The following is a 20,809-nucleotide window of genomic DNA, read 5'->3' on the forward strand; positions in this document are numbered from 1 at the left end:
TCTCTTTCTCTCTCTCTCTCTCTCTCTCTCTCTCTCTCTCTCTCTCTCTCTCTCTCTCTCTCTCTCTCTCTCTCTCTCTCTCTCTCTCTCTCTCTCTCTGAGCTCCACATGACAGCCCATGGTCCCCTGGCAACCATTGTCAGACGGCAGTCAGAGATGCATGATGAGTATCCTAATGCATATTTAAACATGATATAGGAAGATGCATGGCAAAGATCTTTGGCTGTCAGAATAGCTATCACATATGGTGATAATATGATTATGTGGTATGAAATGTCACTGGAGGTGTATAGATAAAATCTATACAGACGGCCTCTGTGCCTGTAGCCTATACTTCTTTGTTTTAATGAATTCCCTTTCACTAAATTAATTGGGTTATCTGAATTAACAATGCATGTCTGATCTCTGAGAAAAGGTCTCTTCTTTGCTAGTTCCTGGGGGGCAGGTGGCATATAGGCGGGCAATCTGCCAGCGGAAATTTGCTCTTTGGCTAACTTCAAAAAGACCTGCCCTTTAGTTCTTTGTCTTTGCTTGTGCTTATGGCTGGCTTAATCTCTGCCTTTCTGTGCTTTAACAAAATTGTGATTTTATTAGCCTATTTTCATTCTTTACTTTTTTGATCATTAGGCCTAATTATTAGACATGCAACATAGGCCTAATTATTGATGATGATGATGATGATGATAATGATGATGATGATGATGATGATGATGACGATTATTATTATTATTATTATTATTATTATTATTATTATTATTACTCCTATGCTTATTGTTATTGTTATTATTGTTGTTGTTATTGTTATAATCATATGCAGGAGCATCAACAAAATCATCACAAGTAGAAGTGGTAATGACATTCCCATTCATTCCCTGTCTTTCTTTTTCCATGTCTGGCTCCCGCAGCGCAGAGGTCAGGAGGAGAGTCTATGGGAGAGAGGGCTCTGTTTTGCAGTTCACTATCGGCCAGTGCTCCAGTGCCCCGGATCACAGGGATCCTTCGCCTGTCTCCTCGCAGGACCCGTCAGCCTGCACCCAGAATTCCCCGCGTTGAGACAAGATGGAGGAACGCTGCAACTGCAGGGGAACAATGTTTGGGCTCTAAAGACCACAAGGAACGACCGAAGGTGAAAATAGACGCCGATAGAGAGAGTGGTGGTCATGCACTGGTGAGCGAAATGTTGAAAAATTATGTTTCTGGTCGTTTTCGTAAATGCGTACACGCATGCTGCCAAGTGAGACAACAAAGCGCAACGCACCAACGTTTGGTTAGCAATAGCCTGCTAGCATACCCCGAGTCAAGCATCAATTGTTCAGTTGAGTTGCATGGGCCATTTATTATGGGGTTAACGTTGCCGCTTGCGTAGCTACACCATTGTGCTCACTTTATATCTGTCGTCTTTTTTGTTTTCATCCGACGCGTTCTACTTAGAGGATGTTGGCGAAAAACTTCATCAGTGTCCTTCGAAATGACCCAACCATTTAAATGATTATATTTATAATAATTCCGGCAATTAATAGCAGAGTTAAATTGTTTGTCTTGTGTTCTGATTTTTCCCAGTGAGCGTCACGTACCTAGCTTTGTTGCTAACAGACTAGCATGTCTGCTAGGCCCTTTGTGAGTCAGGATCAAGCAGTTATTAATATGGACACCACCATAACGGGAAGGTTAACATTACCTATCGAATAGAGCACACGCGCGGTTATGGGATATGCTGAAATGGTGGGCTCTTACTGCTTCACAATTCTGGTGAGTTATCTCCATCTTTGGCTGCGCTGCTTCATGAACGGGCCAATTATTTATTCTCTTTGATTGATCTGCTAGCATTAGTGTACGTGGAGCTATTTACCCAGCCTATGCATCATTCGCAATTGGTACTCTGCGTGTCTGTGGTACACAATAGGCCGCAGTTGTAGGGGAGACCTGAGTTTTACGCTAATAACTTGGGAGACTCCTGACAACTTGAACTGCATCATTGCTGTTTTGATGCATTGCGACTGAATGGGACATTTCTCTGCTTGCCCATTGAAACGCATTCATCGTTGTCTCCTTGCTGAGAAAGCCAATTACTTTATCCAAGGAATAACCACCAACACACATCTAAGTTGTCTCTTGCGTTTTGATATAGTTCACGTGTTGGACTGTAAAGCGGCAAGAAGTTTTACGTTATTCATTTCACTTGGTTAATGATCATGTCAATAGTGCATTCACGTGGTCTTCCGAAGTGGATATTATCTAGTTGCGAACTGGTATTTGCAAGTGCGTTGCGTTCACATGCTTGTTGTTGTTGTTTACACATTGAAGATGGCGCACCAGATTAAGACTCAGGCCTGTTTTTTAGCTAAAACGATTATAGACAGTGTTGTTCATCAGCTACAGCAGGAAAATGAGTTATCCAAAGTGAAAAGGTAAAAAATGCCGACTTCTTCCAAACCATGACACTGTCTTAACTTATTGAAAGCCATTTTTTCCGTATTATTTGTCAGTTTCCATGGTGAGAGTAGAGCCAACTCATTGGACAACCACAAAATATCTTGCATTATAATGTCTATTTTCACGTATACACACAATATAAATATCGTATTGTAATACTGTAACTGTATTACTATGTATACATAACATGACTCGTTCCGTGTCTCAACTTGATGTAGTTTAAAACATATTTCTTCTACGTTCATAAGCTATAGCTTAGGTTAAGCGACCGTTAAAAAATTATAACGATATATGGTTAAAAATAAAAATAAACTTCGTCCCCGCCCATACAAGTAAGAGAGTAGCTATTTTGACATCCTAGCTCAAGTTGTGGAATGACATGTGATGTTGTCACACCCCAAAATTGTTTCTTCTCTTGTTGTTGGGAGTGAGTCAGTGCTAATGTGCCATATTCTCAAAGCAGTTGGCCTAGTTCTAGTCTCACCTTTCTCTTCGATCTCTTGACGCCATCTTGAAAATGTTGTATACGTCATCATCTCGTCAACTCGTGTGTCAAAAAATTCTGCGAGTTGTCCAGTGGAAAATACCAGAAGCGGTGGCGTTCATATGTACTTCCCATGTCGGCATTCGGTATTTACGATAAAAACGAGACCACATGAATGCACTATATGTTTTACATAAAAACCCGTGAGCACATTGGGTGGCCCCCTGCTTGGCTATAAACCCAAAGAAGACCCAAACGCTGTTTATCAGTCATTTGCATCATGGCCACATGAAGCGAGCGCACACAAAACAAAAGACCTGTCTGAATGCAGCAACTTAACAGGAAACGGTCCCAAAGTAATGATTTACTTTAGCGTTGTATTCTGTGTCGACGATCGCGTCCCCGCCGTTACAATAAACAAAGCCAAGGAGGCTGGGCTTAATCACCAAGCACGCAGTAATTAAGGGATGCGGGTTGTCAGACATCAGCGGGCGGACAGCGAGCAGCAGCAGAGCCCACAGAAGGACTTAAGGTTTACGGTGTATCCGTGGTATTAGTTTTAGCAAGGTAGTTAATCCCCTCGTTTGGTGCGGTTTTAAGTACACATGGCCTACTAATGAATCTAACCATGGTGCTGTGGTGGTGATGATGGCCGTTTTGAATGTGCGGGACTCTAGTGAATCATGCACAGTGATGACTCCAGGCCGAGATGAACTGTCTGCTCCATTGCCTCAAACCCAGCCAGCTTTGTTGAACCTCCTCACCAAACTGCAGAGCAGTGGGGAATCTGTTTATGTTGGAAACATTTGTCTGATGTAACACTCCAGGGAGGGAACTTGACCTAGCACCAGCCATTTTCTTTCTGTGTTCTTCAGTCTTGAGTATGCTGGAGTAGTGTAACAGCAATTTTAATGTGCATTTATTGTCATGCGTGCGTTCATGTTCTGGCTTGAAAGCTGTAGGTTTTGGGTATAACCGCCCCCAGCATTTTTGACACTATCAGCAAACTTCTTCTCGTCGTCTTTTAGTTGTCTCTGTATCCACGCTCCAAACATCTGGTGTTCTTCCATAAATTCCATTAGCATGATTGTGTACATTGGAAACAACCTGACATTGGACACAGGCAGAAGACTGTTGCAACAAAAAATAAAGTTATTCTTTCTGAATACTTGGGGGTGTTCTCTCTCCGAATGATTGGGGTTATATGTCTGTGTGAAAGGATGAGATGCATTTGGGTGTTCGTGATTGTTGCACTTTATGTGATTCAGTGCCAGCAGCCTAATCACAACAAAAAAATACACATCTGTTTACTATGCATCTACTGAATTGTCTTTATGCATATAACAGCTAGAACATGTTGATGATTTTAACTAATTTAAGTGTATAACTTAACTAATTATGTGCTGCTAATCCATGGGGCTGTGTGTGTGGGGTGGGGGGTTCCATGTCTTAGGGGGGCTAAGGCATTACGTCATTGAAATAAACACTTGTAAAGCCCCATTGAGTGATGACTCATTGAAATACAGCCTGTCTGTTTCTATGTAACTACTATGTTAAAATAACCTACTCATCATTTGGCATTTTTTCCCAGCCGTCTCACCCGATCTGACCCCTTCATTACCTTCATTGTTAATTTAATGCGCAGAAGTAGTATCCATCTGCCGGTCAAGTACAGACGCTTCCTCACACACAGCAGATAATTTGGGGCACAATGTGGACTGCGGAGGCTAGATACAATATTCCGTAAAGGCAAGACAAAATGTGGACTGTATACAGGGGCAAGACACTGGCAACCAACCATGTGAGCTAATGTTTTGACCGACAGCGGTTTCCAACAATCAGAGGTTGAGTTGTGCGCAGTTAGTTTTGCGCAGTCAGGGGAAAACAAAAATGTAGAACCCATGTATAGGTTTCTGAGACAGTTGACTGTAGACACTGAGGAGCAACAGTGCCAGAGAGAGAGAGAGAGAGAGAGAGAGAGAGAGAGAGAGAGAGAGAGAGAGACGGTGGTGGTGGTGTCTGGGAGGATGCAGCCTTCCTGACCCACAAAGCAGAGCTGTCATTAATCCAGCTAAGCACTTAATGGCTGGATCAAACACCATGAGCCTCATGCTCCCCAAGGACTGCTGCAATCTGAACACTTCGCTTTACTTTAAATTAGGTCTTTCTTTCTTTTTTTCCTTTCTTTCTATCCTTTGCTCTTTATTTCTTTCTTTCTTTTGCTTTTTCTTTCTTTCTTTTGCTTTTTCTTTCTTTTGCTTTTTCTTTTTTTGCTTTCTTTCACTCGTTCTCTTTCTTTCTTTTGCTCTTTTTTTCCGCTCTTTCCTTTCTTTCGCAGCATTTTTTTGTCTCCCAAATGGACAATTAGTGTCTGTGTGCTTGTCCTCATATAGCTTAATCAACGGAGCCAATTTAGGGATTTGATTTCCAGTAATTGTATTAAGATTAAAAATCAAGCAGCAAGCGATGCCCGTATTAACCACTGATTTCTGTCTCTTTTTTTTGCCCTTGTTGCCTCCGAATGCCCTTTTTGGTTTTCGTGTTTTTGTTTGTTTTTTGTTTGTTTGACAGCTCAGTATTCCTATGAAATTCAAAAAAAAAAAAAAGTTTTTGTTTTTCTCTGACTGCCCTCTCACTTGTTCTTGTTCTCCTCCTCCCCCGCCCTTGTCTCCTGTCTTCCTCTCCTCTCTCACCCCTGTCCTCTTCCTACATACAGGATGAGCGTGGTGGCCTCCTGTTGAAGTGAATCCAGCAGCACCAGCACCCACCAGCCAGCCGGCAGACCCACCTCAACCCTGCACCCCACCCCAGCATTAGGCTTCTCCGCTCGGCCCGGCCACCATGAGCCTGATGCAGGATAAGCTGGGCGGGGAGTTCCTGCGGCCCAACGGCAGCATGGACGGAGGCTTCAGCACCAGCATGCTCATGTTCAGCCACCTGCCCCCCGTCACCAGCTTCACGCGGCTGGCCGCCCAGTCCGTCATGGCCGACCTGCCCCCGCAGGAGATGATGAGCCTGAAGAAGGAGAGGGAGTCGCCCGACTGCGGCGGTGGCGGCGGGGGAATGAGTCTCATCGGGGGCATGGGTGGCGGCGGTGGTAACATGGGCATGGGTGGCATCGGAGGAGGCCTGGGTGGCATCATGGGTGGAGTGGGCGACTATGTGCACGCCATGGGCATCAAGCAGGAGAAGGTTCCAGAACACGACTACCGGCTGCCTCTCTACCCAGGAGGAGGAGGAGGAGGAGGAGGACTGATGTCAGGAGGAGGAGGAGGGGGCATTAACGTCGTGGGCCACAATGGCAGCATGGGCCAGAGGAATGGAGCCGACATGGTGGAGGTGTCCCTGGGAAGCCACCAGAACCTCATGGTGCACGACCTCAGCATGGGCAATGTAAGAATGAATGGATGGATATTTTTTACGTAAATATGAACCATTATTAATCCTTGCTATTTACATGTTACTAATAAAGGTTATCTGCATGAAGAAAAGGGTCCCCAAAAGAAACTAAGTGAAATCTTATGAGACACGGAAAGGCAACATGCATGAAGAGTAGGATGGCCAAGCGACAGTGTGCATTATACCAGAGGTGTAATTCCAAGAACATGGTCAAGTGATAAACCTGTCAAAAATAACCTACATACAGAAACTGGTAAATCTGATAATAGACAGCACACTGGTGTCTTATGTGAAATAATATTTATATCATTTTAGTTATTCAGACCAATTGCCATTTTGTAATACACTGCACACTTGCACGTTCTGTGCAGTGAGATCGAAGACAACCGCTTCCGAATTGCAGATATTTAAGAGGGATATCCGTAACTTATCTACTACCTACACATCGGAATTCTCTGATGGGGTGGCCATTAATCCTGTGGAACCGGTCAGGCGTGAAGCATGCGACTAAAGCCGGGCATACACTGTGCGATATTTTCACTCGTGGGTCTTAAGCTTCTGCTCACACTGCACGATGGAATTTCACTGTTTAAAAGTTCACAGCTCACGACTCACGTCCTCACACTACACGAGCCGACAGTCGGATGCGAGCGAAATGCTTCCATCGTACGACGCGACAGGCATGTTTCCCCGGTCTGCAGAGGAGGGAACATGCGCACCTGAGGTGGAGATGAGGTCGCGCTCAACAGCGAATCGCACGGCCCTATTAATTTGTGCATGTGAAGTGTCAAATCGGGTCGTAGCACTGCTTTAACTGTGCGATTTACGCACGAGCCACGACCAGAATTTCAAACCGTTTTGATTTTCTTGCGACCCTGCGATTGCACGATCGTGAGGCGAAATCGCTTGTCGTTACCCCATGTACACTGCACGATGCGAGACTCACGATTGACCTGCGATTGAGCAAGAAATCGGCCCGACTCTCAAAAAGTCGTTCGAGTGCCAAATCGGGGCAAAATCGGGGCAAAAGTCGCACAGTGTAAGCCCAGCTTAAGTTAGACGCGCATAGAATCTTCGCTTGGAATGAAGACGGTATCTAAGGAAACCTTTGACATCGTCTATCTTGTGCTCAAGTTTCTGGTGCAGTTGGCATTGTTCCTACAACTTTACAGACAGTAATAGATTTTTTTTTTTAAGTACCCTACCGTAACCGAAGATAAGCGGGATAACGGCCTTCGAGGTCGACTGGTTACACAGTTAATGGCTTGGCAGAGGCAACTCTGTGTCCATGTTGCGCATGTTACCAGAGGTCTGAGCTGCCGCCTCGCCATCCACTTTGTGTAACTGGTCACCTCGTCCACCTGTTATCCATTACCTAATCATCATGGCAGAAAAGATAAGGAATTAAAAAAGATGCAGAAGGGCCTTCGCATATCGGCTCTGACAAAGTGCGGAGCACTGCTCTGCCAAAGTTTGATACCATTGTTTTAAAGACAACCCCGCACAGCAGCGCCGATGTCCGTATCTTATTTTGTCGGAGCCACCCATTGACTATCCATGCGCTGCTGTGGTGAAATTGTGTGCGGGGGTCGGAATTGTGTCGGAAGCGAAAGTGCTCCGCAGTGCTGTCAGAACCGATGTGCGGAGGTCCTAAGATGCACACGTCTGAGGGAAGGTAATGTAAGGTAAAAATCTGGGGGGAGAGGGGTACGAACAGTGGTAAGAAAGGTGATAAGTGAGCTTTGAGAGAAGATATAGAAACATATGTGGGTTGAAAGCCGAAATTGTCTTTGAAAGTACACCTCCAAGATTGAAGTAGAGCTAAATGAAATCTTAATTTGGCATTAACTATCCACTTAAGTCTTTCTTGTAAGGTATTAGCTCGTTGACTCTGATTTTTTTTGTGTGAAGTTGCTTCGTTCCACTCCTTGAGCAAAAAAAAAGCACCAAACAAAGAGAAATAGAAACACCTACGCAATACGAGGGAGCTTAGCATTTTTAGATGCGTCCCAGCATCTCTATAAGAGGGTCTGTCTGTCCGTCCGTCCGTCCGTCCGCCTTCAATTGTGTCTGAAACGCTTTTTGTGTCTGAAACGCTTTCTTTAAATTGTTCCTTCCTGTGGCCACAGGGCGGCAGACTTGCCATTTTGGACCTGAGCGAATGCGTGCAAGCATAGCCTTTCCAAAGTAGCCTAGCCACAGGCTAACTGACAAACGTGAGGCCAACAACTCAGCCGATCGTGATGTACGCCACAAATAGACCAATCGACCTCATATTTAGACACTACAATGTTGATTTCTGCCTTCGATTTTCATCAGTTAAGAAATCTAGCGTCGGATTGACACATTATTAAGGTAGTAAAGCGAGTTGCCGCCATGTTTGTTTTCCAGAATCACTCGGCGGGTAGAGAGCTCACGTGCAGCATTCTGGGTAATTGAGTTTCACTGCTTTGTGCCTTGACGGTGAAGCTGGTATTGAAAAAAAGTCCATAAGCGCATGATTCACCCAAACGGTTTTATTTATTTATTATTTGTCGATGTTTAGATTCTTTCCCACATGCACATACTGCTGAAATGGCGTGATACTAAAGGTTGTTAGGCCTAATAAATGTCTGGTAATTTGTAATGTTCACTTCATCTAGGCTATGTGAAATTTCAAATCATAGCCTATGGTTCTTTTCCAAATCCAAGAATGATGATAAGCTTATTATACCCTAAACTGCAAAAAAATAAAGCCATGTCTCGCCATTTTGCTGCCTTGCTGCCTGCCACAATATTTGGAGTGTCCATGATGACCAATAAACAAAAAGTACATCCTCGGGGGGCGTTGACAGAGGAGGCCAGGGGGCGTTTGGGCGGGGGGAATGGCATAGTTGGAACTGGCATAGAGGGACGCATCTGTTGTCCGCCTGTCGGCCTTGTTACTTTGAATGCAAGACAGTTCCACTTCCAGTCGAAGGGGCATTTTTTCAAAGGCGAAAATAACTTTATTTAAAACAAGTTTTGCTGGAAGACAAAACATATTTAAACATTTTTATAGACCGATGACAGACTACAATACATACAACAAAGAAAACCCTCACAACCGTTTCTGTTGGGAAACAATTGCATGCTGTGTTTAACAAATAGCAGCTTCGTTGTAGAATTTATATATTTCTGGAAACAATGGTGTATCCAGAAACAAAGTAGCACATGCTGATGATTTTGCGCACAATTGCAGAAATCCCCTGCAGACGTCCTGTGTCTGTGATTCAAACTTAAATCTGCAGTTAGCCCTGATGTAATCCAGTCTCTCTCTGCACGCACTGGAGGAGCTTGGCAGCCGCGGAGCAGCGGGTCCTGTAACAGCTTGCACAGTTGGACGGCGTTCAGGAGACACAACACACACACACACACACACACACACACACACACACACACACACACACACACACGCACATACACACACAGAAAGATATACACACACACATACACACACACAGATGCACACTGACACAGACAGACGCACACAGGCAAACACGGACAGTCAGACAGAAGTTAATGCACACACACAGACAGAAGTTAACACACACACACACACAAATGATGACTTCATACTCCAAGGCAGACAGACAAACAGACGTCATGACTTAGCACACACACGGCTCCTTACAGTGGTTGGCAGGCGCTAGGCGGCTTTACTGGGGCGTTAAATAGATAATCATCTGATCAGTCATCATAAAAAAGAATTTGAAATAGCTGCTCATACATTTGTGTGTGTGTTGTGTGAGAGAGCGAGAATGAATGAGCGTGTGAGCGAGCGTCTGAGAATGTGCATTGATCTTTAAAGAGCGGGGCCTCGAGTTTCATGCTGTTGTCTCGGTTCATCTTCTCCGTCCTCTTTTTTTTTTTACAACCTAGTAAAGCAGGCTTTTTGTTGTTAGTTATTTGCTGTTGTTTTCATGCAACAGGATAGAGAATCGGAAGTGTAATATGGTAGACCAGGTAGTGTTTGTCAGATAAGGTGACAATGCTGATTTTGGCATCAAGCCTGTTGAAGTTAATTGCTGCTGAACTCTGAGAGTGTGACAAGGCCATGTCCTCACTGCTGTAAATCGCACTGGTGATGAACTAGCCATTGTGTTTCTTCCAGACTTCTCTCTGCACTGCAGGAGAGGAAATGAATGAGTTTTTCTTGGCCGAGCTCTCCCTTGTTCTTAATTTAATACAGACATTTCTCTCAGCCTACAGCCCCCCTGTGTCCGCACGCACACACACACACACCAACTCATACTCATATCACATGCTCTCCCCCCTACACACACATACACACACACACACACACAGACACACACACACACCAACTCGTACTCATATCACACGCTCTCCCCCCTACACACACACACACACAAACACACACACACACAACAGCTCATACTCGTAACACACACACACACACACACACATCATCATGTCCTCACTTCCCAGCACCATATGTAAGCTGTGATGCTGTTATCCCATATGTGATTGCAAGGCAAGGGCAGGCGGGAGATATAAAAGTTAATTGAGATGGCGAAGCCAGAGATGCAGGATGGCCATCCACATGAAACCAAATGAGCAGCTGAGGCCCAGTGGCCGCATGTCCTGAAATCTCAAAAATGAATAAGCAAAGAAGCACTCATCAGATTTCTTTCTCTCCTCACAGTGAGGCGATTAAAAAAATCAAAAAGAAATCTGATGAGTGGTTCTTTATTTATTTATTTTTGAGATTTGAGTTCGTTAATTGACAAAGTCAAGCACCCAGTGTAGAGCATTAGACTACAAGGTGTTGAGTACGCTTCCTGATCCTCCTACACATGTCCAGAAGGCCATGGTACAGTCACTGCCTGTATTGCAGATGCTATCGAACCACTTTAAATATCGGCGATGTAAGTGTGTCAATGAATTTGCCATGCTTGCCTTTGTCTTTAAAGTCGGTTGAGGCTTTTGGCTCATTTTTCCATCTTGTTTGGCGTGGTTGAACACGCCGGCAGTTGAGTTCAGTCACCGTCGGCCTCTGTTTCAAGTCTTTGTGTCCCCTCGGATTTTCTGACTCTCTGGGGAGTGTTTTCTGAGGGTCATAAATGCCAGCTTTATAGCCGTGCCTTCTGTCACCTCCTCGTCCCCACGGAGGGTCTCTCTCCTGCCAGGCCTCCTATCTGTGTCACGTGAGGGCCTGTGTTATTTATGCTGATGAGTTAAGGACCGGTGATCAGTGCCGAGTTCTCAAACTGTTCAGATTCAACATCTGGTGATAAACTGCTGAAATGAGTTAATGAAGGGGTGTGGCAGTTGGGGATCAATAAGTGCTTCATATCATTATACTTAAGTGATAATTCTGTTATTTTGCCCACCGCCTTTACTTATTTCACCCTTTCCGTATTCGCTCTCTCTTTGTCTTTCTCTCTCTCTCTCCTACCAGCAGCTATCGGGCCGGTTGGGGAAAGAATCCACAGGAGGGAAGGGTCGCAAGTCAAATGGCGATGGAACAGAAGGGAAACCTCGTCGAAAGCGTGGCGAGGCAAAGGTACAAACGTTAGACCCTCCACAATGTCTAGTGCGTTGAAATTGATGTTGGCTATGATATCCTCGTTTGAATGTTGCTTTGGTTTTAAATCGTCTGCCAAATGCAATGTACGGTAATGTGATGATCATTGGCTCATGAACAGCCTCACAATGAGCTACACATTTGCAAGCAGACATCTGTTCCAGGTTCAACATTATAAGATGAAAAAATGAACCATGTAGATGGGCAGAAAAATGTTACCTAAATTATGCGAACCACCTTATTATTTATTTATTGCGTTATTGAACATTACTCAGTTTTAATAGCCTCATAGATCCCTTAGAACTGACCCCCTTATTCAGCCTTATAAATAGCAAATTCTTTTCAGGAAATGCAGTATTTCGGTGAGCTCAGCCAGGGAAGCTGACAAGGGGGGACAAAGGGGTCAGCTGTCCCGGGCCCAGGGAGATGGCCCATAATTGGGTCCATTACATTTAATGTATTGGGTGGGGGGCCCTTAGAGGTGATTTTGTCCTGGGCCCAGTCAAAGCTGTCAGCGGCCCTGAGTCAGCTGACGGATGAGGTGTGGTGTGTTGTGTTTTGCAGCAGCAGGCCTTGATGCTGGACCCAGACGGCGAGGCCTTGTCTCCCAACTCCAAGCCCCACATCTGTGAACACTGCAACGCAGCCTTCCGCAGCTCCTACCACCTGCGCAGACATGTGCTCATACACACAGGTATGCGTGCATACAGTACGTAATGCACGTACAGGAACGTACATCAACTGCTTTCTCAACACACACAGAGAGAAAGCATATTAAAACATGAGAAGATCTAATTTAACAGTGTTGTGTAGTATTGCACAGTGAGTGAGTGGGAAGGATATGGGATGTCACATCTCTGCTTATAGCTGGACGCTACAACAGATAATAATAATTACCCAGTAAAATGACAAATGTAGTCGTCATAAATTGTCTTGTTTATGTTCTGGCTGCAATTTCTGGCATTTTTATCACCTGAGTTAGGTATGCTGATACACTGAAACAAATGTGCTTGTCTGTGTGCATGTGTATAGGTGAGAGGCCCTTCAGATGCAGCCAGTGCAACATGAGCTTCATCCAGAAGTACCTCCTGCAGCGGCACGAGAAGATACACAGCGGTGAGTTAGAATTCGTTCAAACACCCTCTTGAATGAGGGCAGTGAAGGACGGCACTCTTCAGATTTTTTCTGTTTATTCGCCCACTAATGTTTTGCCATAGCCCTTCTTCAGCATGTACTGGCAATTACACGCTGAAGAGGGTCTCTGCCTGAAATGTTTGTGGGTGAATAAACAGAAAAATCTGAAGTGTTGCCATTCACTGCCTTCATTCATCTATGTTTTATGTGGGATTCAGCACTCAGCTTTAAAGGTGCAGTGTGTCATATTTTTATTAGTTTATTTCCAGAATTCCTGCTGCCCATCCGCAAATGTTAACTCCTTCATGAATACTTACCACCATCAAATTCATTCAAGTCTTCATTAAGAGTGGGAACATTTCTCGTCCGCCATTTTGAATTTCCAATATTAGGATTTTTTTATTTGCAAAATGTACTGTACTTTGTTAATGCTTGTAAATACTCGCTAATTACTTTGTAAATATTTGTGAAAACATCCAATTTTTGAATAGGCAGCACAGTTGCAATGAGCAGCATAGTTGCAATACCTACTCTGGCCTCCATCCTATATAGTGCACCTTTTAAAAACTGAAAATCATTTTCAAAGAGGCATTATGTTATTTAAGCTTGGTTCAAACTACTATACGTCCTCATCTAAGGATTTTCGATGTTGGGAAGTCTGTACAAGACATGAGCTGTATCACTCAAACCCTGAGCATCTGTCAATATAACTACTTGCCACAAAAAAAGAGATGCTTGTGCAACTCTCGACCTAGGCCAAGACATTAAGCAGAGCCACACAATTGTATTGATACTTGTTGTACTATTCCAAGCCTTTTTACACGAGTCTACATCTGCGTCTAAACAGGAGAGAAGCCGTTCAGCTGTGACCAGTGCAACATGCGCTTCATTCAGAAGTACCACATGGAGAGACACAAGCGCACTCACAGCGGAGAGAAGCCATACAAGTGTGACACGTGCCAGCAGGTGAGCTGACGGAGAGCGTTTTAGGACGAGGAGAATGGAGGAGCCATTATGCTCCCAGATTACTGGTAGAAGGCTGCTACCTTCAGAGCATTTGAGGACAAGGGTCTTTTGATGTTTTTAGTAGCAGTAAGGTGGTGGCACCACAGCTGATGCCATTATTGACTGGATTAAATTATTGTTTTTATATTGCCTACAATAGCAAGTCCATGTAAATGAACATGTTACACAATTAATCAATGTACCAACTTTAAACAATAGCTACGGTTGCGCCACTCTGAAGTCTGCGTCTAAAAATGTCAAGGACCCACGAGTAGAGCTGCTACCGTGATGACTTAGAGTAGAGGGTGAGGTTAAAGCAGCATCAATCTTCTAATCTGCTGTAGCACACCTAGACCTGGCATGCCCATGACTAAATCTCCCAGTGCAAGTGTGCTTACTTGTGCCACGGTTGGTGTGCTGGTATTAATGCCATTATACATGGGTTCACAGCGTTTGTAAACACGATGTTGTGAGGGCAAGACACTGGCAGCCAACCATGTGAGCTAATTTTTTGACCGGCAGCGGTTTCCAATAATCAGAGGTTGAGTTGTGGAGTTAGGAGAAAACAAAAATTTAGAACCCATGTATAGTGTCATGGCAAAATTTCAATAGCAACCCAAGGGGTTCTGCTGAACAGAGATGGCCATGAAACATGATGATCCTTATGCAATATGTTATGAGTTTTCAAAGCAAGCCCATTTTGTCACATGGGTATTTTCCAACTAAACTCTTATTTTGATGCAATTTTTGATGGTTCTTATTCTGCATACTCTGAATATCACACACATCTGTGGCAATTTTGGGGGGTTTTTTGGTCTGCCTAGCATCCATCACCAAACAATCATATCAAAAACAAATTCAATTATGAATAAAAAAGCTAACACAATTATGGATGATATTTAAATATAAAGCAGACACAACATGGTCGGCAATTGGCTTTACATATATTGCATAAATAATCAAATATGGTTGTTCAACCATCAGCAGCTGGCATGACTGTTGGCAGTGTAATTTTTATGCCTTATTGAGAGTAGTAATGGATTGTGTGGAGTTGCATGTCATTCATAGATTCATAGATTCTGCTTATGTTACTGAACAAGAGCAAGTTGTGATGATGGATATGGTTTTCCCCATTTCCTAAAATGAATTGAAGAGTGGCTGTCATAGACTTCAGTTGATTAAATTATAATAATAATGTCTTACTACATTGGCGAACAAGGGTTCCAATGCACCATTTTGAAAGTTGTGTTTATTTTTTCCCTGTTCCATCTCCATCTCCTTTCTTCACTGGGCCTGGTCCCCCTCATCTTGTCCCACCTCATCTCATCCTCCCTCCCTCCCTCATCTCATCAATGCAGTATTTTTCCCGCACGGACCGGTTGCTGAAACACAAGCGCACGTGCGGAGAAGCCATAGGGAAGAAGGGCGCTGAGGGGGAAGAAGGCCTGCTGGAGGTGGCGGGGCTGGCCGACGACGGCCAATTGACGGGCAGCTACTCACTACTCACTCAGGGAAACGGCCCCGCGCCGGGCCCAGGCCGCAAGCGCGCCAAGGCCAAGGGGGAGGGCGGGGAGCGCAAGCGGAAGAAACAGGGAGGCGCGGCGGGAGGGGTGACGTCGGCGGCTATGGGAGCGCCTCAGGACGAGGCGGCAGCGTACGGCCTGCACTGCGGCAGCTACTCGCTAGACAAGCACGAGCCCGGCCCCAGCATGCACCACACGGAACACGGGCGGGGACCCAAGATGGCCTACAAGAAGGGCGGGAAGAGCAAGGGCCTGGAGAAAGGTGGAGGTGGTGGCAGTGGCTGTGTTGATGCCAAGCAAGGTGGTGTGGACAGCGGGATGGGTCTTCTTCAGACTCCGGGTGGTGCAAATGTCAAAACGGGAAACAGCAGCAACTACGACGACGCCATGCAGTTCCTGAAGAAGCGGCGCTACCTTCCCGCCGCCTCCAGCAACGGCGTCTCTTCCGGGGTGTCCGTGTCGGGGGTGGTGGGTGGCGTCTCGACCGGCACTGGTGGTGCTACTACCAGCACCGTGGACTACGACTTGGGTGTGGTGGGCCACCTGGGCATGCAGGGCTCCGTCGGCGTGATGGACACTGACGGTCCCCTGGGCGCCCTCCTGGTGGACCCCTCGCCTCTCCTGGTGGACCTCAAGCACGACAGCAAGACCTCCATCCCCGACGAGGTCCTCCAGAGCCTGCTGGAACACTACACCCACAAGTCCGACTTTGACCTCTCGGACACGCACCATCACAACCCCCACCACGGCCACCACCAACACCCGCACCACCACCACCACCACCACGTGGATCTCCAACACCCTGACGGATCGGGGCCCCTGGGGCCAGAGGATGACCCTCCGAGCCCTGGGGGTGGCAGCGGAGGAGACAAAACGGTGATGATGCACGAGTATTCGCGGTTCCTGCTGCAGGCTCTGGAGAGGACCAGCGGCCACCACGGCGGTGGAGGTGGTTTCCCGGGGTCCACGCTGGGACCTTCGCCCTCGTCAGCCTCCTCCTCCCCCTCGGTCACGGGCCCCTTCTCGGGCTCGCTCTACTCCTCCTCCTCCGACAAGCACGTGGTGTACGCCTCCTCGCCGCTGGAGTGCGGCAGCTTCGGTCCAACGGGGGCCCCGTCCCCGGCCGCCTCGTCCCCCTCGCTCTCCTCCACCTCGTCCGTGCCAAAGTCCCACTTCAGCCTGCTGTCGGGCTCGCCGCCGCCCTCCCAGCATGCCTTTCACCTGGGCGGCCTGGAGCCCGTGCTGGTGGCCCAGCAGCTGACTCCTTCACAGGAGCTGACGGAGCAGCTGGACAAGCCTCCGCACTCCTCCTCCTCCACGGGCGCCGCCTCTTCCTCCTCACCGCCCGCTCCGCACACCCCCTCCCCAGCCCCCGCTTCCTCCTCTTCCACCTCCTCCAGCAACGCTAAGAACGGGGCCAGCTACCCGCTCACGCCCTCCCAGGACCTGGCCTCCCTGGACGGGGGCAAGTCGGCCTCCTCGCCCTACCAGATAGAGAACTTTGCGGCAGCGTTTGGCTCGCAGTTCAAGGGCGGGGCTGGGCGCGGCGTGGGCGTGGGACTGGCCTCCTATGGCACTGACTCAGGCGGGGTGGAGGTGGTGGAGCAGCACCACCGTGTCAGGACTCCCGTCTCCGAATTCTCAGGGTATACTAGTCTGTTAGCCGACGTCAGCGAGCCAGTGAGCACCGCTTCCAAAACCCCAACAAGCCAAAGTTACAGTTGAGAGTGCCACAAAAAATGCAGGCATTACTAGAAGAGTCAAGAGTCATTGATTCGCTGTTTGTTTGTTTTTTTTTCTCCCCTTGGCTTTTGTTGTTCTGTTTGTTGATGTCAGTGTTGTAGTTTTTGTAGTTTGACTTTTTTGTCTTATTACTATGATTTATTTTGTATTTAGTTCTTCTATTTTATTATTATTATGTTTAAGTTTGTTTTTAATTATTATTATTACACTGCCATTTATGTTTGTATGAAATTTCACATGGGAGAGAGCCTTCAAGGTATCTCAACAAATGCAATTTAGTTTTTGTTTTTTTAGTGTGTTTGTTCTTTAAACTACATATTTTAGTTGGTTCTACCTTTCTTTGGCGTCTTTTGTAGGTTTATTTTAGGCCTACTACATTTACAAAAGAAAAATTCAGTTTTTAAAAACGGAGAACAGAATAATAGAACTCCCCCGCTCCCCTCTCTCTCTCTTACCACGCGCACAGCTGTTTTAGCAATCAGCATTCTTACACACAGCTTACAACCATGAGCTTAAGATGGCAGGGACTGGCCAAGAACTGAACTAGCAAAAAAAAAAGAAATAAAAGAAACATAAAAATAAACAATAATGATAAAAAAAGATTAAAAAAAAGTTGGAAAAACAAAGTTCAGATATTTGTCTGTTACAAAGGATTCAAGTATTACTCAGGAAAAAATGCTTAAAAATGGCGAAAATGGCAGGAGAATTTTCTAGCTGGACTTTTTTCGTCTCGAGCACTCGTGAAATGAGACGGATGTTTGGTATCGTCGCTTAACAGGCCTTGACAAAACAGAAAAAAAAGAAATGAGCAATGATCTTTATTTTTATACGCCTCCTGTGATACACATCACATTGACAGATCAAGAACGAGGAAGTGCCGCCTGCTCGAAAACACTGATTACACTTTTTTCCACGTTAACTGTATAGAGATTATGGTACGTTTTTTCTATTTTATTTTTCGTCCTTTTTCTTTTTCTCTCTTTTTCTCATCTATGTGAAATAACTCGCATTTCTTTCTCTCAATAAGGGCCATATATATTTATAAAGGTATATATATAAATGTATAATGACATGTAATCTTTCTGGGGACAGTCGGGTGAGGGGGTGGATGGGGGGGTTAAGGGGAGGAGGGGGTTCAAGCAGGAGTGTTGGGAGCAGAGATGTCCGCAGGGTCCTAAAACCTATCCACTAACCCTCCTCATCCCTTTCCTGTGTCAGACTGCGACTTTCCGAAATGTTCACCTCAGCCGCTACACCGTGTACCATTATAGGACATGAGTTATGTTGTTGTCTTCCCTATATGGTGCATGGAGCAGTGTGTGTGTGTGTAAACATTTTAGATGTAGCCTGTAAAGAGGCTTAACCGATTCAGGTGAAGGGGCGGGGTGATTGGAGGGTTGCATTCAGGCGTACTAGGGTGGCAAGCACTGTGATGCGGAGTTCTAGTAGCGTAAGCAGGCGAGGCGCCCTGCGGCTCATGTACTTGCTCCTTGCCACCACCTGCCTTGGGCCCCTCCTGCTCCCACCACCACCACCACCCTGCTTTCCCTCTCTGTCGTCCTCGTGCACACACCTCTTCTCCCTGGCCCCGTCCTCGTTCTGGAGGGGGGCTACCCACGAGCACTTTTTTTGAGCCGCATAAGTCATGAACTAAAAAAAAAACTTCCCGAAAGCAGGCAACAGTGGGGAGGGGAAACTCGTTTTTTTAAAACATAAGAGACAAGATGGCGTCAGGTGGATTTGGGGTAGGGTTCTTGGGCTGGGCTGGGTGGGGTGGGGTGGGTTGGTGGGTGATTTGAGGCGTTGGATGGGTACGGTGCAGAATTGGGTTGACTTTGGGGGGTGGGGGGTGTATTGTGTTACTGGGAGAGGCTGCAACAGAGATATATTTGGGAGGGGAGCTCTCCCGACAGCCTGTGTTTATTACGAGTATAATTATTATTATTGTTATTATTATTATTATTATTATTGTTCTTTTTTGTGCGTGGCATGTTTTTTTTTTCCTTTTTTTGTAAGGGAGGACTATAGGGTTGCAAACACAGGGAGGGGATGGATGGGTGGGGGGTGAATTTTGTCCTCTTGGGACAGAGGGAGGTGAATGATGTTGCATTATTTTTTAATTATTGATCATTTTGTAATTCTCCTGTATGCTTTTGAGGTATGTAGGAATCGGGTGTAGAAATTGGGAGGGTGGGTTGGGGGAGGGGGTTGTTTCTGATTGGGAGTCGTTTGCCTTTTTAAAAGTGTTTAAAAAATGGGATTTACGAATTGTTAGTTTCTGCCCCCTTTTACTAGTTAGTTAAAGCTTATTCCTGTCTGTTTGACTTTGCCATGAGAGAAAAAAGTAAATAAATACCCACTCTTCGACTCACCAAGTGGAAAAATGAACATACGAATCATGATGACAAACGTAAAAAAAAAAACATACTGGGGAATCATGCGAACAAGAAGGTTGAATCACTCTAGTCTCCAGTGGTGTGTTCAAGAATGCTGAGATTTTCAAAACTTGTTTCTTTCTCTTCTCGTTTATTTATGCTTTTGTTTAAAAAAAAAAGTAACTTAACTACATTTGTCTTCAACACCACTGTTTATTTCTTTTTTTTGCTTTTGACTTTTCTGTTGTAAACTGACTGTTTAATGTTTGAGTGAACCAGCCCTTTCGTCGCTGTACTTGTACACATTGCCCAGCAGAGGGCGACAGCATGTTGTGAACAAGCGTGATGGAACTGGCCCGGACTCCTCAAGTAGCAACTGATCATACAGAGCCGCAAGCTATAGTGACGGGGAAAGGGAATCTCTGGGAGGAAGCTGGACTTGAACGCTCCAGCCCCCGATAGAAGAACTTTTCTCTCTGTACCTCATATCCGCTGCACAGTGTGTGTGTGAGTGTGTGTGTGTGTGTGTGTGTAATGACAGTGAGGTGTAAAACTGTGCTTATGTATGTGAGAGTGTATGTACATATTTATGTATGTATGCAAATTTGTGTGCATGTATGTGTGTATGCAAGTGTGTACGTGTGTGTGTGAGTATAGCCGACGCTGTAGCAATTCTACAGACACCATCACACATGGCAGTTTTTTAAGTCCGTTTTTGTTTTCCTCCTTTACTTCAGGCCACTGTGTGTGTGGTGGTCACGAAGCCTGTGAAGAGATTCTTAGAGCAGGGGCGAGGGTGATGCCTGCACTCGTGTAGACAAGTTAACGCAACATACTCTCGAAATAAAATGCCACTTTGGTCTCAAAGAGGCCAGGTACACTTCATTACTGCAAACGTAGCCTCAAATTTTACTCTGATGTAGCAACATTTCTCTAGCCAGTGTTTTAGAGTGTTATCTTTTTGCATTTTTTGTTTTTGGTTATTTAACAACTCTTTTCACTGAAGGCAAGTCAAGTGCTCAGGCCTTTCAGGATAAAGCCCCTGTTCTAAAGAACTAATCTTAAAAAAAGTGTCCACCAGCCACCAACCAAGTATTTCACTGTTTTCATTTTTATTTTATTTTTTATTTTTAACAGTGGTTTTGAG

At 45.5% G+C, this 20,809-nt stretch overlaps 1 protein-coding gene across 6 annotated transcripts; it reads left to right on the top strand.

Moving 5' to 3' along the window:
• The first annotated feature begins 950 nt into the window (after positions 1 to 950).
• On the top strand, positions 951 to 18,369 carry znf281a (zinc finger protein 281a). Of its 6 annotated transcripts, none has more exons than XM_063222976.1 (7): positions 951 to 1,168; positions 5,634 to 6,310; positions 11,757 to 11,861; positions 12,447 to 12,576; positions 12,915 to 12,998; positions 13,864 to 13,982; positions 15,380 to 18,369. In XM_063222976.1, the coding sequence occupies exons 2-7, from the start codon at positions 5,759 to 5,761 to the stop codon at positions 17,267 to 17,269; spliced, it is 2,880 nt and encodes a 959-aa protein (XP_063079046.1). In that variant the 5' UTR covers positions 951 to 1,168; positions 5,634 to 5,758; the 3' UTR covers positions 17,270 to 18,369. The 6 variants fall into 6 exon arrangements, with proteins under 6 accessions (XP_063079046.1, XP_063079072.1, XP_063079079.1 ...); XM_063223002.1 differs by having other exon boundaries at positions 12,450 to 12,576; XM_063223009.1 differs by having other exon boundaries at positions 11,760 to 11,861.
• The last annotated feature ends 2,440 nt before the right edge of the window (positions 18,370 to 20,809 follow it).

This window comes from Engraulis encrasicolus, chromosome 2, assembly GCF_034702125.1.
Source record: "Engraulis encrasicolus isolate BLACKSEA-1 chromosome 2, IST_EnEncr_1.0, whole genome shotgun sequence".
Classification (NCBI taxonomy): Eukaryota; Metazoa; Chordata; class Actinopteri; order Clupeiformes; family Engraulidae; genus Engraulis; species Engraulis encrasicolus.

What these genes read in the sequence shown, in the direction of transcription:
- znf281a (XM_063222976.1), top strand. Translation starts at nt 5,759, where the DNA reads ATGAGCCTGATGCAGGATAAGCTGGGCGGGGAGTTCCTGCGGCCCAAC. An exon ending in ACGACCTCAGCATGGGCAAT is followed by an intron (nt 6,311 to 11,756) that starts GTAAGAATGAAT and finishes CTCTCCTACCAG; the next exon opens with CAGCTATCGGGCCGGTTGGG. An exon ending in ACATGTGCTCATACACACAG is followed by an intron (nt 12,577 to 12,914) that starts GTATGCGTGCAT and finishes GCATGTGTATAG; the next exon opens with GTGAGAGGCCCTTCAGATGC.